Source organism: Netta rufina (genome assembly GCF_964035555.1).
Source record: "Netta rufina genome assembly, chromosome: 1".
NCBI classification, from domain to species: Eukaryota; Metazoa; Chordata; class Aves; order Anseriformes; family Anatidae; genus Netta; species Netta rufina.
This window is the reverse complement of record NC_140123.1, coordinates 136,991,558-137,006,725: the sequence shown is the minus strand read 5'-3', so window position 1 is coordinate 137,006,725 and position 15,168 is coordinate 136,991,558. Positions and strand designations below refer to the sequence as shown.

The following is a 15,168-nucleotide window of genomic DNA, read 5'->3' as shown; positions in this document are numbered from 1 at the left end:
GATGCTGCAGTCTTGATGTAAAGACTCTGTCCCACACAGTTTATCATATAATTTATACTACTGTAATGGTTAGTTTGCATGTAGTTAGTAGAAACTGTTTTTTGTGATACCCATTGACTTAATATGTACACCAGAGCTCAGCTGAAAATATTTTCTTCCATTGTAGCTTGATCCAAGTATATTAAAAAGTATTCTGTCTAGTTTGAATGAAAATGAACTTTTCTCTCTCTCTCTCTTTTTTTTTTTTTTTTTTTTTTTTTTCCCACAAAACTAAAAAATATGTTTTCTGGTGGATTAAATGCTTTGTTTGACCCGGAAGGAAACCTCATTCTCCTAGAAAGCTCCTAAAAAAGGAGATCTCCTTCTATCATTTAATGTCATGATTCATCCAGACTGTAAGGCATTTAGATTTAGTTCTTTCCTTACTTTGAAAGGATCTGAGCATGTTGTGCTGTAGAAGCATGGTCAGTTTTGGTAACCAGGAGCAGAACCGAGTATATTGTGCTGTGGAATAAATTGAACAGAGAGACAAGCACCTTTACTGTTTGTAAGAAGAAGAGCTACTTTAAAGGCTGTATGTTTAAAACTTTGTTTATCCCTTTGGCCAAAAGATGCCACATAAGGAAAGAAAAAAAAAAAAAAAAAAGGCATTTATGAACTGTTGCCTGGCTCTCTTCTCTTGAAGAAAGGTATTTTGCTTCAGATAACTGATAACACCAGGTTAAGCTGATTATCGCTTGTGACACTATATAATTAAGAAAAGCTGTCACTCAGACATAGTTGTTAAATGTATGTGCAAGTTTAAAAATGTTTTGGGGTAATAGGAAATGTCTTTATTTCCCCTATAGATCTCACAGCATAAGTCTTGAAAACTGTATTATGTCCTGTGGGCAGTAGAAAGATTGAAATAACGATAATAGGAATTTTAAGATGGGGATGGGGGCCTTAAAACTTGAGATTAGTGGGTCTTCATGATTGAGTAGGCTGGTAACAGGAGAGAAAAACTGGTTTTATGTTAAATCCAGATGATGCAGATTGTGTTCATAAATTGTGCTTTTCTGATTCTTGGTTTGTCAGTCTCTGCTTCATGTCATTTGAAGTGAAGTAACTTTGATTCATGGAGTATTGTGTAAATGTTTGTTGATTTCTATCTTTTCTGGTTTACACTTCTGCCCTGAGGTTTGCTTTGAGTTTCAGGTTTGAGCAAACTGAAATTGTCAAAATAAACTCACTTTAAATTACAGTATTTGAAGTGGTTTTCCTTGCAGTCCTTGCCAAACCTCAGATTTTGCATAATTTCTTTTTGCATAATTTCCAAGCAAAAAGATAAATTGTCTCAGTCTTCTCTGGAATCGTGTTGAAGCTTATAGGTTTATGAACTTTTAGAAAACTAAGCCCGTAATTCATTATCAAACCAGTTCAATAATGTAAGCACTTGTTGGAGGGTGGGAGTATCCTGTGAAAATTCCACATAACAAAGTGTATTGGAAGAAAATGTGTTCTTATTTCAGCCTAAAATGGATAGATGGGAATGACATATTTCATATTTCTGAGCACTGAAATTTTGAGTTTGAATGTGTTAACAATTGAGCTGCCACCTCATCTCTACAGCCAGTTCCTCCAGACCCAGTATAAATTCAGTTTCTCAAAGAGAAAATGAAACTGATTGGAGGCAATATCTATATGTTTGTGCATTGGATTAAAAAAAAAAATAAAAAAAATTCTACTTCAGTGGGAGTCTTAATAGCATTGTTCCCAGTTTTTATTTCATTCTCACAAAGAACTTCTAAAAGGACTTCTCAGATCATTGTCAGAGAACAATCGGTGGAAATGTGTCAAATGAAATAAAGTTCACCCCCCCCCCCCTTCTTTTTTGGCTGAACATATTTCTGTATGGCCTTCAGCATTGCTGACATAATTAATTGCATCTATTAAGTGTTCTAATTACAGCAATTCAAGTTGTTAGCCACCTAAGTGATTGCATAATTATTTAGAAACACTTTTGATTGCAGTGCAAGCATACTCAAGGTCCAATTAAAAAAAAAAAAAAAGGCAAAAAAAAAAAAAAGCTGGAGACTTTGAAGCACTGATACTAATTACTATTATCCTGTTATAGACAGCCTCATATGAATATGCACTAATACTGTATGAATATCTTTTGTTTCTATGAGATCTCCCATTTGCTAGTACCTTTCAGTGAACATGGATATGATGGTTTTTCAAGTGAAAAAAAAATACTTCAGAATAGACTTCATCTATGAGGAAATTTAAAGGGATTTTTATATTATTATTAATTTGGTTCTATAGCAAATTTAAAAATAAAATGAATTCATTTGTTGCAAGAGTAGTTCAGAACATTGTGATTACTTGAAAAGTGTCAAAGTCCATACCAATATTTGAACTGGATCTGCCCAGCATGATATGCTGTTTCATATGATTCATAGCTTGAATGTGCCATTCTGTAATAGTATCCTGTAAACCAGAGTACATCTTCTCTAAGGCATGTGGTCTTCATTCTGCACCAGATGACACAGTATAGAGTGTATGTCTATATACAAAGTATAGAGTGTGAGTCTATGACAAGGTAGAGTCCCAGTCACTGTGAGGACAAAAGGCATGAACTGAATAAAATGCATGCATTTTATAAAAGAATAAAATATTTCCTCTTTGGAAACATGTTTATTAAAGCAGTACAAAATTAAATATACTGTCATTTCACACTGAAATGCTTTCAGAATCTTTTGTTTCACAATAACTTTTAAAGTATTTTCCCTGTGAGTTAGGATGGAAACAAAGACAGGAAAATCAGAATTCCCCAGAGGATGAAAACACAGATTTCCTCACTCACTTTGAACAAACAATTTTTCCTATTCATTAATAGTAAGTCACAAAGAGTTGGTATATGAACATTTTCTTTCTGTTCATCCACTAGCTGAGATAAAGAAAAAAAAATGCAAATAGATTACATCTTTTCCTAAAGGAATTTTTTCCTAAATGCATAATCTTTTAACAAAAGCAGTTCTTCAATAAGCAAGTTAAATCTCTTGAAATAAGGATCTAAGATAAACTCCTGACTTCGCTGGTAATTTTGCATAAGTGATGCTTGCACCTTTTAGTAAAAGATTTGTTTTTTATTTTTTCATATTTATTTTTTCAATAAAAGATTTCATGTTAAACTATTGATAAGCACTGCATATTTTCAGTATTAGGCAAATGAGGCCTGTAAGATTTTTATGCATGTTCTACATGAAATACAGTGTGGAAAAAAATATAAATATCAGTGGCCATACACAGTTTTCTGTGAGGTTCTCTGTGTATGGTCACCATTGCCTGCAAAATGGACACTGAAAATAAATAAATAAAGATGAAACCATATTTTTTTCCCCGATTTTTAAATGTCCATACACCTAATGTTGAAATGATATTCTTTCTTAGCAAAAGGTATATTAGAAACTGAAGTTGGAACTCAAAAGTGGGCTATGACTTCGGTGATGGGAAGTTGCAATAGCATTGTGAGAATGTATGTGTTTAACAAGACCTTTTGAAGTGTGAGTTTGAAGGTGATTGGGTACTAATTCAATTTTAGAGTTAGTTTTCAACAATCTTTTCTACTTGTATAAAGTGATTCTTGTGTACCAGAACTCAACACAAGATATTAGAGGAGGACGTGATAAGTTTATGTTAAAATAGGGGATTTGCACTGTCATAATCACATACACACAAACATGAAGATGTATGCACCCAGTCCATCCAGCACATCCTGTATACCACCTGCACATATCCAGATAGGTTGCCCAGGTTCTCTTGCATTTGTGTGGAGGACCAAGCAAAGCTCTATTGAGTCTACATTGTCTTTCCTGGGATCTTTCCAGGCTGGCAAATCAGTGCTAATAAAGCTTTTGTACATTTGGGAGCTGACAGTGAAAAGGATCTCTTACCTCTCCATTCTCTCCGAGTTCTGTCAATCACTGGGATTTTATTCTGTGTCCTCTGTCTCCTGACCAGGGTGCCAGACTGCAGCCCTGTTCTGTATTGTACCACCAATATCTTTTAGGGGCTGGATTTTTTTTTTTCAGTTTGGGTGGCAGCAGCCCTTACTGTAGCCTTTCCTTTGTGTTTTTGAATTGGGTGCACTAAAGAACTGCACGTAAGTGTGCAGTGATATTGATGGTTTAGGTCTTACAAGCATCTGCCACCCTTTCCATCCCATCTAAGCATTTCCATTATGAATCTCTATAATTACTGAGAGCGTGACAGACCATGGGCAGAGTAATAATGATGAAAGTATTTTATGCTTTCAAACCTTCCTTGCAGTTCTGAAGAGAGCAGTACTTTCTGTTCTCTACACTGCAGCCTAGTCTCCCTGCCAGGCCAGAGACAGTGCATCTAGCTCCATCAAAGGTCCCTGGGCAAAAGACCTGGAAAAGGCAAATAATTGCTGCTACTCCAGTTGGAGAGAGTAGGATAGAAGCTGAATACTAGCAGCTTTAAATAAAAATTTTAATAGTATATAAAGGTCTTTGTATCAAGGCCAGATGCCTTTCTGGAAAGTTACTTTATTCCTACACAAGGTTTTTGGCTCAGGGCAAGGGCAGCTGTGTGAAATGCAATCCCCTGCACTGTTGAGTGGGTCACATTCATGATCTAATGGTCCTGTTTGGCTTCAGATGCTATGGCAGTCTTACATTACTGAGTATGTGGTGAACAGAGAGCTAATTCCCAGACAGGTTGCTCAGGTACTCAGGAGGAGGAGTAGGGTTTTGATGATGGAGAAGGGAAAAAGCTTTGGAAAAGTGCATCTGCTTTGGGGGCAGTGCAATGGCAGTTTGCACCAAGCCTGTAGATCAGTCTCCCTTTTTACTTGTCTTCATTAAAGGAAAAACATATTGTTGCTACCATTTTTTGAGCGATGCTATAAAATAAAATACCTCTTCATTTGGGATCTCTAACTACATTAGAATCCTCACTGAAGTAAGCCTCACAACACTTCCATGACTTAGGCAGGTTTTACACTTACTTTATAGACATATAAACTAGAGTATAGCCAGGTAAAAGACTTGCACTTGATCACCCAGAGAGACACAGGCCAGTTAAATCAATCAATCCAAGAGTCCAGGAGTAGTGTTTCCATAGCTCCTGCTGTAACTACTAAATCACAAGAGCTACCAGGGAAAGGTCCTGCTGAAAACCAATGTTTTTTGTTGTTGTTGTTTTTTAAAACCACAAGAAGCATTTTGCTCAATTCCACAGGGTCACCCTCTAGTACTTGGTTCAGATTAATTAATTACTTATTTTTTAAAAGAAAAGTGAAGCCTTAAGCAGCCCAAAGGCCATTGAAGTTTTAATTCTGAGAACTATTCCCTGACTTGACTGTTATCCAGTTCCTATTCAGGCAAGATAGGAATTAAGATTAATGAACCCAAACAAACTGGTATTTCAGAGAATCAGTCTTTGCCTGGCCTTATATTCTCGTGACAGAAAATCATTGAAGCTTAAATACAGCACTCAGTCATTGCTGTATATTAACAACACCACGTTGTTCCTGTAAATGCTGAATACAGTGAAAAGGAAAATGGAGCCTTAAAGTTTGAGAATTTGGATTGTGGTATTTTTTGAAGCGAGTAAACCAGAGCCCACTGAATAAGGCAGCATCACTCTAGTTCCCCCTGCATCTCTGCGAGCACTATTTAGGTTCCAGAAAAGCATCTCCTCATCTGGGATGCTGTCTGGGCTTGGTGATGTCTGTCTCTCTGGTGTCTTTTACTAACAAAGCATTCAATTCTGTTTGTAATTTTTAAAAGGTGAATTGATGAAGGAGCAAATCATAAGGAGGTAGAAGTGAAAAGATACTCTTGTCTAAGAGGGTCAATGTGGTGTAATAGGTGGGGCAAAAATGTGTCATTGTCTGTCAGCATTTGTTCACCTTCCAAGGAGGTGTTTGTGGTTAGAGTCTGTTTTCTAAACAAATGAGTACGGACATGGGGACAAACTATTTCAGCTGTCCTAGGACCAGAAGTAGTCATGGTACAGTGCTAATGCAGGAAGTTATTGTGGCAATTTCTAGAAGCAGTTTGCTCAGGGGGAAAAAAAAAAATCTTTTTGTGTTTGTATTTCCACGCTCAAAGACAGCCCTATGACATCATCTTGTTTGTTCTGACACGGCAGGAAGAATGGAAGAATTAAAATGGCAGAAAAGAGACCAGGCACTTTTATTTTGCTGCCAACATAACATAGAAGAAAGATGTAACCAAAATATCCAATGGTTACTTTAGTTCTCAGAGACAGTTCAGCAGATGAATTGTTGTTCAAGGGCAGTTGGGCTCTCAGACACAAGAACATTCTGTAGTAAGCTTAATTACTCATTTTAATTATGCATTTTAATTAGCAGGGGACTAACACATAGCTTTTCTCCCACTTTCTCAATAAACCCACTTTGTAGTATTACAAAACAAACTTGTAACCGAAAACTCTGACTCTCTAGGGTTGAGAAAAACAGCTCAAAGTTATATGGGATTTTCTTCCTCATTCAGTTGCATTCTATGAGCAGGTTGCGTCTTCCTCCAATTATTTTCAGGAGGTTTTTGTTGTTGGTGGTGGTGGTTTTTGTTTTTTAATTCTCTTCATGGACAACATCAAGAAAACACCCTGTTGCTTCTCCCACTGATGTTTTCTCTGCCAATATATTGTCTTGCTAGTTGCTCCCTATAAATGTCTTAGTTCTTCCTGTTCTAATAGTGTTTCACCTCCGAGCTGTTTGTCTGCTTCTGCATTATCTATCTTCCCAGCCCAAATCCCTAGGAGCCCTGCTGTAGGAAATCTGCTTTCTTTCTCATTCACTTCAGGGAAGGCCAGGTTAGAGAGGTAAATAGAAACAGAGGCAATTGCACTCTGGAATGAATTCAGAGAAGCATCAGTGTGTATGCTGATGGATGGAGATGACCAGTGCCACAAAATCTTTGTCAAATAATGAGATACCAGAATGCAGCTGTACCCCCAAACACATCACTTCTATACTCTTTCTTCCTTTGCCTGGGACAGTACCTGCTGAAGAGAGATTTGCAGAATCTGCAGCATTCCTTCATAAATAGAGGTTGTCAGCAGTGTTTGATGAAGCCAAATATGCCTCCAGGCTGCTCTGTTTCTAAAGAATTCAATCCTAAATTATTTATAGTTTTGAGCCAAACATGAGCCTGAAAAGAAAAAGTTCAGATAAGGTTATGGTTAGAATAGAGATGAGGTAGGCTGAAGGCGGGATCGTGATTAGGAATAAAGGGGAAAATAAAGTTGTGCCAATATTTTCTGAAATTTTTTCTTAGGTTTCACTTCAAATGGCATTTTATAAAATTTCCAGCATGTAAGTGGTGGAAGTTCTCCAACAGTATCTGTTCTTCAGAAGGCTTTGATGAAATGTTACAGGACTGGAAACCTCTTCTGCTTTATTTATGTTGTACTTCTCTGCTGCTCCTGGCTTGGGGTGAGCCCTGGAATCAGAATTTGCCTGGCATTTCCAGGTGGTTGCATGTCAAATTCAAGCTGCAACCTTCTCTTAACTTAAACTCTTTAAAAGGCTTTGAGTTTTTTTGTCTGGCTTTGCTTAGCTGAAAGCAATACTAATTTTATTTTCATTTAATGGTAGGAAGAATATATTTTTTTCATCTGGACATTGTAATTTCCCTCAATATTTAAAATACATTAAATAAGTTTATTTTCTTTATATTTCTTGTGATGAGCACATCACTCTCTCCATCACCTCTTTCCATCAGTAGAAGGTCCACATAATGCATGTCACTGCATGTGGACTGTCTGCTGTACTTGTCTGTAATAAACTCTCTCATTTTATGACCTTTCTGATTTCTGTTTTCCCATCCTTCTCCTGCCTCACCAGTTACTTGGTGCATGCTATCCATATAATGGGGTAACTACACAGTTTAGCTACATTTGAATATAACTGATACCCACCTCTACTAAATACTGTTATTCAGTAACATTTGGAAGCTGCAGGATAATGAAAAATCTCCCCTATGGATGTAAGAAGTCTGTGCTATGTGCACCTGGAGACAAAACTACTCCGTGATGACAACCTTTCGTGTTTAGTTTTGATTATGGTAATGATTTCAATGCAAATAAGGCTTGATTTATATTTTTATCTAATCAACCCACTTGAGATAATTGTACATGAGGAAAATCAAAGTTGTGACTGAGAATTAAAGTTCTTTCCCAGAAACAGAACCTGAATGTGAATATTCTCAATCCAACATGATGGGAAAACAAAAAGGCAGATATAGGCTGAGCTTTTCAAATAACTTCTTTATACGCCAGTTGCCATAACTGACCAAGCCAGTGTTTGTGCTGGCTTAGCAACTCATGTCAAGTGAACAACGCCACAATAGATGATGCTGTATGTTGCTCTGGGCAGGATTTACAACATTATCCAATGACCGGTATTAAAATATAGTTAGAGTGACTTTATATGTGTTTTCTGTCAAAATTTAACAACTGTATGAATTTCAGCAGTAATCCAAGTACTGTATCCTCAAGCCAGTTTTGCAAACTGGGACAGAGAGCTGTAATTAACCTTGCTGAAGCGGCCTTTATTTTCCACAGTTCATGATCAAAGTAGTTAAGTTGCACTAAATAACTCTTCTAATTCACGACACCTGAATAAACGGCAGGAAAACCAGTCTGGAATGCACGCCCCACTATCTGCAGTCATCCTGCAGCACAGGTTGAATAAAGCTCTTCCCCTTGTCTCTACAGTTAAGTGAACTCTAATGATTAAAAAATGTTTCTGGATTGAAAAGTACATCAAACTGATAACAGGCTTGTTTAGACTTGCACTGTGCTTCAGCATGACCTGGAATTATTTTATCTTTGCTGGATTTAGGATCCATTTCCATATCTGTTTTTCTCTTAAATTATTCCCTGGCTGTTCCAAAGCACATTAAGCTGAAAGTTATCAGACTCCATGCAAAAGAAGAAGAAGAAAAAACTAGCTTTGAGCTGGCTAATACTAGCTTTTAACAAAGAGAATGGTATATAAAAGGAAAAGAAAAAAAAAAAATGTGGACACTTTCCAGAGTTGCTTTGGATTTGGTCATCTCTCTTTTCTCCTTTCATACAATCATTTTAAACTGAAAATGTTTAGCTTCTTTGGCTTAGGCTACTGCCTTTCTGCAGTTGAGGAAAAAAAAAAAGTCTTAAACATATCCAAGTTTTTTCAGCTAAAAGTAGTAACTTTTCATAGTGCTCTCTAGGACACGAGCAGAGGACTAAACCTGAGGCTGCAGTGGCTCCTTAGCACACAGCCATCCCACTAGGCTCTGCAGGCATACTCAGGACCTGCAGAGGAGAAAGGTGAATCAGCCAGCAAAGTGGGGACCCTTTCCCCCTCACCCACTAGCGTGGTTGACAGAGAGTTACTCAACATCAAGTCAGGGTGGGGACTGCTTATAACATGTATGTTCCAGGACCTCCACCCATTCCCCATTCTCTTTTCCCTGCCCTACCACAGTGATATGAGAGCTCAGAAGTCCATAAGCCAAACCAGAAAACACTCATATTTAAGGACAGCTTTGACTTTTCTTGAAATTGAGCATTCTGATGAGCAATCAGTTAACAGAGTGGTAAGGATCACATTATATTTATTTATTTATTTATTTTTTGCAAAATGGTCAAAGGCTTTGGTCCTCCTTTTAGACAGTTTAAGATGATGTCAGTATCATTTATGTATCCAAGTATGTGCTATTTCAGTAGACATTTTATGGTATCCATTATAGTTACAGATGTCACAAACTTCCATTATTAATTTTTCTTATGTGTTCATAGTTTTCCCAAACCCTGATGACTTCCATTGAATTTTGATTTTGTTTTCCTTTAGGGGCTTTTGAGGGAAGTTTTTAACAAAATCTTCTTACCTGTTTAGGTTGAAAGACGGGAAAGTACTTTGTTGATACAACTCTAGACATATTCTTCTGAATAAAAAATGCATAAAAAATAAGCCAACCAATAGTAACAGTCCACCTTATCATGGAACCCATCTGTAACAAGGGGTAAAGTTCATGCTTGTTTTTGTGAGTAAAGTTTTTAAACATTTTAAAACATTTTTTAATGTGCTGGAGAGCATCCCTTTGTGTGTGTATGCCACTGCCCTCTGCTGCACAGAGGAAGGAGAGCTTGGCTGCTCTCATAGAAGCAGAGTGTGGGCACCCACCCATATTCCTACTTAGAGCAAGAGTCAGGTCCTATTGACTTGTGGCCCCACTTGGAGTACTGTGTCCAGGCCTGGGGCCACTAGCATAAGAAAGAGGACCAGCAGGTCCAGAGGAGAGCCATGAAGATGACCAGAGGGCCGAAGCATCTCTACTATGAAGAAAGGTTGAAGGAGCTGGGGATGTTCAGCCTGGAGAAGAGAAGGCTCCATGGGGACCTTATTGCAGCTTTTAAGTACTTAAAGGGGGCTTATAAAAAAGGTGGAGAGCAACTGTTTTCTCAGTCAGATAATGACAGAACAAAGGTGAATGGTTTTAACTAAAAGGGGAGATTTAGATAGGAGGTTAGGAGAAAATTCTTTACTCAGAGGGTGGTGAGGCACTGGCACAGGCTGCCCAGAGAAGCTGTGGATGCCCCATCCCAGAAGGTGTTCAAAACCAGGTTGAATGAGGCCCTGGGCAACCTGATCCAGTGGGTGGCATCACTGCCTATGGCAGGGGTGTGGAACTGGGTGGTATTTAAGGGTCCTTCCAACCCGAACTATTCTATGATTCTGTGACTCTATGACTTCATTTCAGAGCTAGAGCTCTGAAGGAGTTAAATCTTTGCATCCATAGGAGTCAAGTACCCTAATACCTGTAAACATCTGGTCGTTTCTGTCTGTTGTCAGTAGGAAATGCCATACGGAAAGAGTGTGCAAGTATGGTGTTTACCACAAATGCTCTAGACTGTTGTTTCATGAGTTCTGTGTGTCTCAAAATATCTGGGAGATTCACTGCAAGCAGTGCTGTGTTTCTGTTGAGCATTACTGAAATGTGGCCATGAAAGAACATGAACAAGGCATCTCTGGCCTTTTGTTCTCTCCTTATTTATGGTTCTGTCATATAACAGAGTGACACCCTCAAATGGTTTTGCCTAATTCAACTTTCTGGGCTAAAATATATAGATCAGCAAGATAAATATATTGGGCTAAATATAGGAAAAATATAACCTGGCGACTCATAGGTACAATTATCCATTCTGGACATCAGTGCTAGAAGATTAGGACAATCATCTGAAAATATTTAGAATTTCAGTCATCCACGGCATCACACCACGTTAGGAGGATAGCTACTCAGAGCAGGGATTCTAACTCATCTGCCAGTTAACTGTAGTCATTTAAAGCCATTATTCAACTTATGGATTTACAGACACTACTAAGATAACATATCCATATGTATCAGTCTGGCTTTTCACCTCTTTGTGCTGTCTTTTTCCAACTGAAGACAGGATTCATGTATTTCCACCCCTCAGTTTAATACAAGTGAGCATTAAAAATGAACAAGAACTTACTCCTTTTTCAGAATTTGGACTCAATGAAATTACTGTGAATTGTAACAATTGGAACAGGAAAACAGACCAGAATGAATTTTGAATTATAGCATTTTTTAGTATTTATTTCACAAAAATAAGCAACATTTGTGTCTAAAAATGAGACCTGATCAGCTCTGTGTCAGCTTCCAAGGACCCACCTCTTAGTTTTGGACACTTGAACTTGATAACACATCGGAGAAAGCACTGTAGCCCTGACTTCTGCTAAAGGAGGAGATTAGAAGTAAATCACGAAATCACAGAATTGTCTAGGTTGGAAGAGACCTCAAGATCATCGAGTCCAACCTCTGACCTAACACTAACAAGTCCTCCACTAAACCATATCACTAAGCTCTACACCTAAACGTCTTTTAAAGACTTCCAGGGATGGTGACTCAACCACTATCCTGGGCAGCCCATTCCAATGCCTAAAAACCCTTTCGGTAAGGAAGTTCTTCCTAACATCCAACCTAAAACTCCCTTGGCACAATTTTAGCCCATTCCCCCTCATCCTGTCACCAAACACGTGGGAGAACAGACCAACCCCCACCTCTCTACAGCCTCCTTTAATGTACTTATAAAGAGAGAGAAGGTCGCCCCTGAGCCTCCTCTTCTCCAGGCTGAACAAACCCAGCTCCCTCAGCCGCTCCTCGTAAGACTTGTTCTCCAGACCCCTCACCAGCTTCGTTGTCCTTCTCTGGACTCTCTCAAGCACCTCCATGTCCTTCTTGTAGTGAGGGGCCCAAACAACACAGTACTCGAGGTGCGGCCTCACCAGAACCGAGTACAGGGCCACACTGCTTCTTATACAAGTCAGGATGCTGTTGGCCTTCTTGGCCACCTGAGCACACTGCTGGCTCATATTCAGCCAACTATCAACCAATACTCCCAGGTCCTTCCCTGCCAGGCAGCTTTCTAATCACTCCTCTCCCAGCCTGTAGCTCTGCTTGGGATTGTTGTGCCCCAGGTGCAGGACCTGGCACTTGTCTTTGTTGAACTTCATACAGTTGAAGTATGAAATGACTGCCTTGGTTCATTTCCATCTCTGACTTTTTTCGATTTATCTATGTGAGGCTGTTTAAACAATACATGAAACATTTCATATGGATTACTCTAAAAACAAAATAACAAACATAAAACCCCTCTTAAGTACATTCATGAAGTTTTGCATCAGTTTCAGCTAAAGGATAGTTTCAAGCTTTTATTTTTATTGGCACACAAAGCAGGCAGGCTAAACCTTAAACCCTAAAATTATGAATCTTCCCTGGTTATATATATATACACATATATACATATATATATGTACATATACATATACATGTATGTATATATATATATATATGTACATATACATATACATGTATATATGTACATATATATATGTATATGTTACTAGTGCAGGCTGACAAAGATTTCTCTATCAAATATATGCCATTTACCAGCAGAATGCTGTCTCCATTCTAGTCACCAGCCACAGGAGCTCAGCTAGGGGTCCTGAGTGTCAAGCTGAGTGCTTTTCTTTCCCCATAATAAAGGTCCTGCAGGCTAAACTACTGGTAGGCTGTTAGTGACACTTCTGAAATGCTGTTGATGGGCTTACACAAATGCAAAGATTAGTACTTAACAATGCTGTTGATGGTATACAAGAAGTTTTTGAATTGTGCTCACCCTGCATTGTCTTCCATGCAGTTGCATGTGTGAGTGTATATATATGGATATGCACATGAATATACATAAATATATGAAGTATGAGGATTAATGTGGTATAGGTTTCTGAGTTTCATACATATTTGTGCGTGTATTTAATATAAAACAGAAAACATGAAATAGAAACTAACAAAACGCTACTGAAAGCTTATTTTTTAAAAACTGTTCTTGTGACTCTTATCTCACCCAATCAAAAGCACCAATTGTATCAGAGAGAAATTATAAAAATATAAGATGATGCTAGTTCTTAAATATAAGCTTTGTTTGTTTATCTTTTATTTAATTCACTTTGAAATAATACTCTGTGATCTTTACACATTTTAAATACTTTAAACTGTGACATCCAAGTAGGTGGCCTAGCCAATACTTCCTTTTTCCCAGTCAGATGCACTGGAAAGAGGTAACAGGCTGTGTTTTCAGGAGACTTGAGAAATTTGCTGGCAAGCTTTTCTAAGGTTATCAGCACATGTCAAAGATGACGTCTGCGCAGAACGTAGGTTTCTTACCAACGCTGTTTTCTTGGAAGACAAATTTTATTTACCTTAGTTCACTCATTTTGGATGAATGAAAAGTCCATGGGGAAAGAATCAGTCCTTAAATCCAATATTTTTTCTTATAATTGCAAAAGTCTTGCTTCCTCTCTGCCCTGACAAAATTTGCCATAAACAAGAGGGTACAATTAATTGGCTGGTAGACTACTTCTCATTTCCAGCCAAGTGGCAAGATAAATGTTGTGCAAATATAGTATCCTAGTATACTCTGTGTGAAATCATATAGATAAGTTATAATATGACTAGTTCGGTACCAATACGGACAGCCACATGCATGTACATGTGCTGAAGGGACTGTAAAGTTCATATTTTCTAGATTCATGCATTTTTTTTTTCTTCTTAAAGAATTCAAAATACTTTTTAAAGGACTTGTTTTCTGTGCAATGGAGCTCATGGGCAAGCACTCAATAAAAGCAAAATGAGGAATGCAGTCATGGTTCTAAAACCACTTCATATTCTTCAGACTGATGCCAGTTGCATGTATTGATAGTAATCCCATCTAATCCCCTCCACACATATTATCTTTGTACACCTGCTTTCATTGTCTCATCATTTTTTTTTTATACTTCTAACCAGCATATACAAGAGGGTAAAGCAACAGAACAAAGTACACATGCTCACAGTTTTCTAAGCCACAATTTTGCATTGTAGTTGTAAAAAAATAGTTGTAGATTTGGTACTTAGAGTCAACATCTTCCATTAAGATATTTTTCCTACTTTTCTCCCTTTTCTCCTCCCTCTCCCCCCTACCCCCTTCCCTCCCTGGTACCATGTCTGTGTATGTCTTTCTTGGCAGATTAACCGAAGCACATCGAACAGCTGTAAAAGTCATCAGGAGAATGCAATATTTTGTAGCCAGAAGAAAATTTCAGGTAAGCAGCACTGTTAACCATAAGAACATTTTGTAGGCTTAACTACATGACATTGAAAGTGCTCTGAGAATGGATTTGTCTTTGTGCATACGGTTGCAATAAGTCAAAGGTACAGTTTAGGCTCTCAGCTTTATACCTTTCCTACGTGGTATTTACCTACCTACTGCTTCCACATCTGCTAGAAGAACTGAAGACAAGACTGTTGGAGTGTCTGCTCAAATATTGTTACTATCTACCCTGATCAACCAACAACTGGTTAGATGATGTTCAACTCATCACATGCTATGCATGATTCAATATATCATATTATTCATGATATCAATAGTTTTTACCAACCAGCACTATGCCGTGTAAAGTTGCTTTCCAATTTTATTCCCAGCATGGGACATCAGAGAGGTCTTACTTTATGAAATTGTAGGTCATCTGCCCATCTGCCTTCTGGAAATTTGCTGACTTTATGAAGTCTTAAGTTAAATTTC

General features: G+C 38.0%; 1 protein-coding gene across 1 annotated transcript in view; it reads left to right on the top strand.

Moving 5' to 3' along the window:
- LOC311215703 (potassium voltage-gated channel subfamily KQT member 1-like) overlaps positions 1 to 15,168 on the top strand; it is a gene marked incomplete at both ends in the record, with an annotated part of 528,691 nt that overhangs the window by 292,851 nt on the left and 220,672 nt on the right. Inside the window, one exon of the mRNA XM_084297010.1 lies at positions 14,614 to 14,689. Coding sequence (XP_084153136.1) covers positions 14,614 to 14,689 — 76 coding nt within the window. The remainder of the gene's footprint in view (positions 1 to 14,613; positions 14,690 to 15,168) is intronic.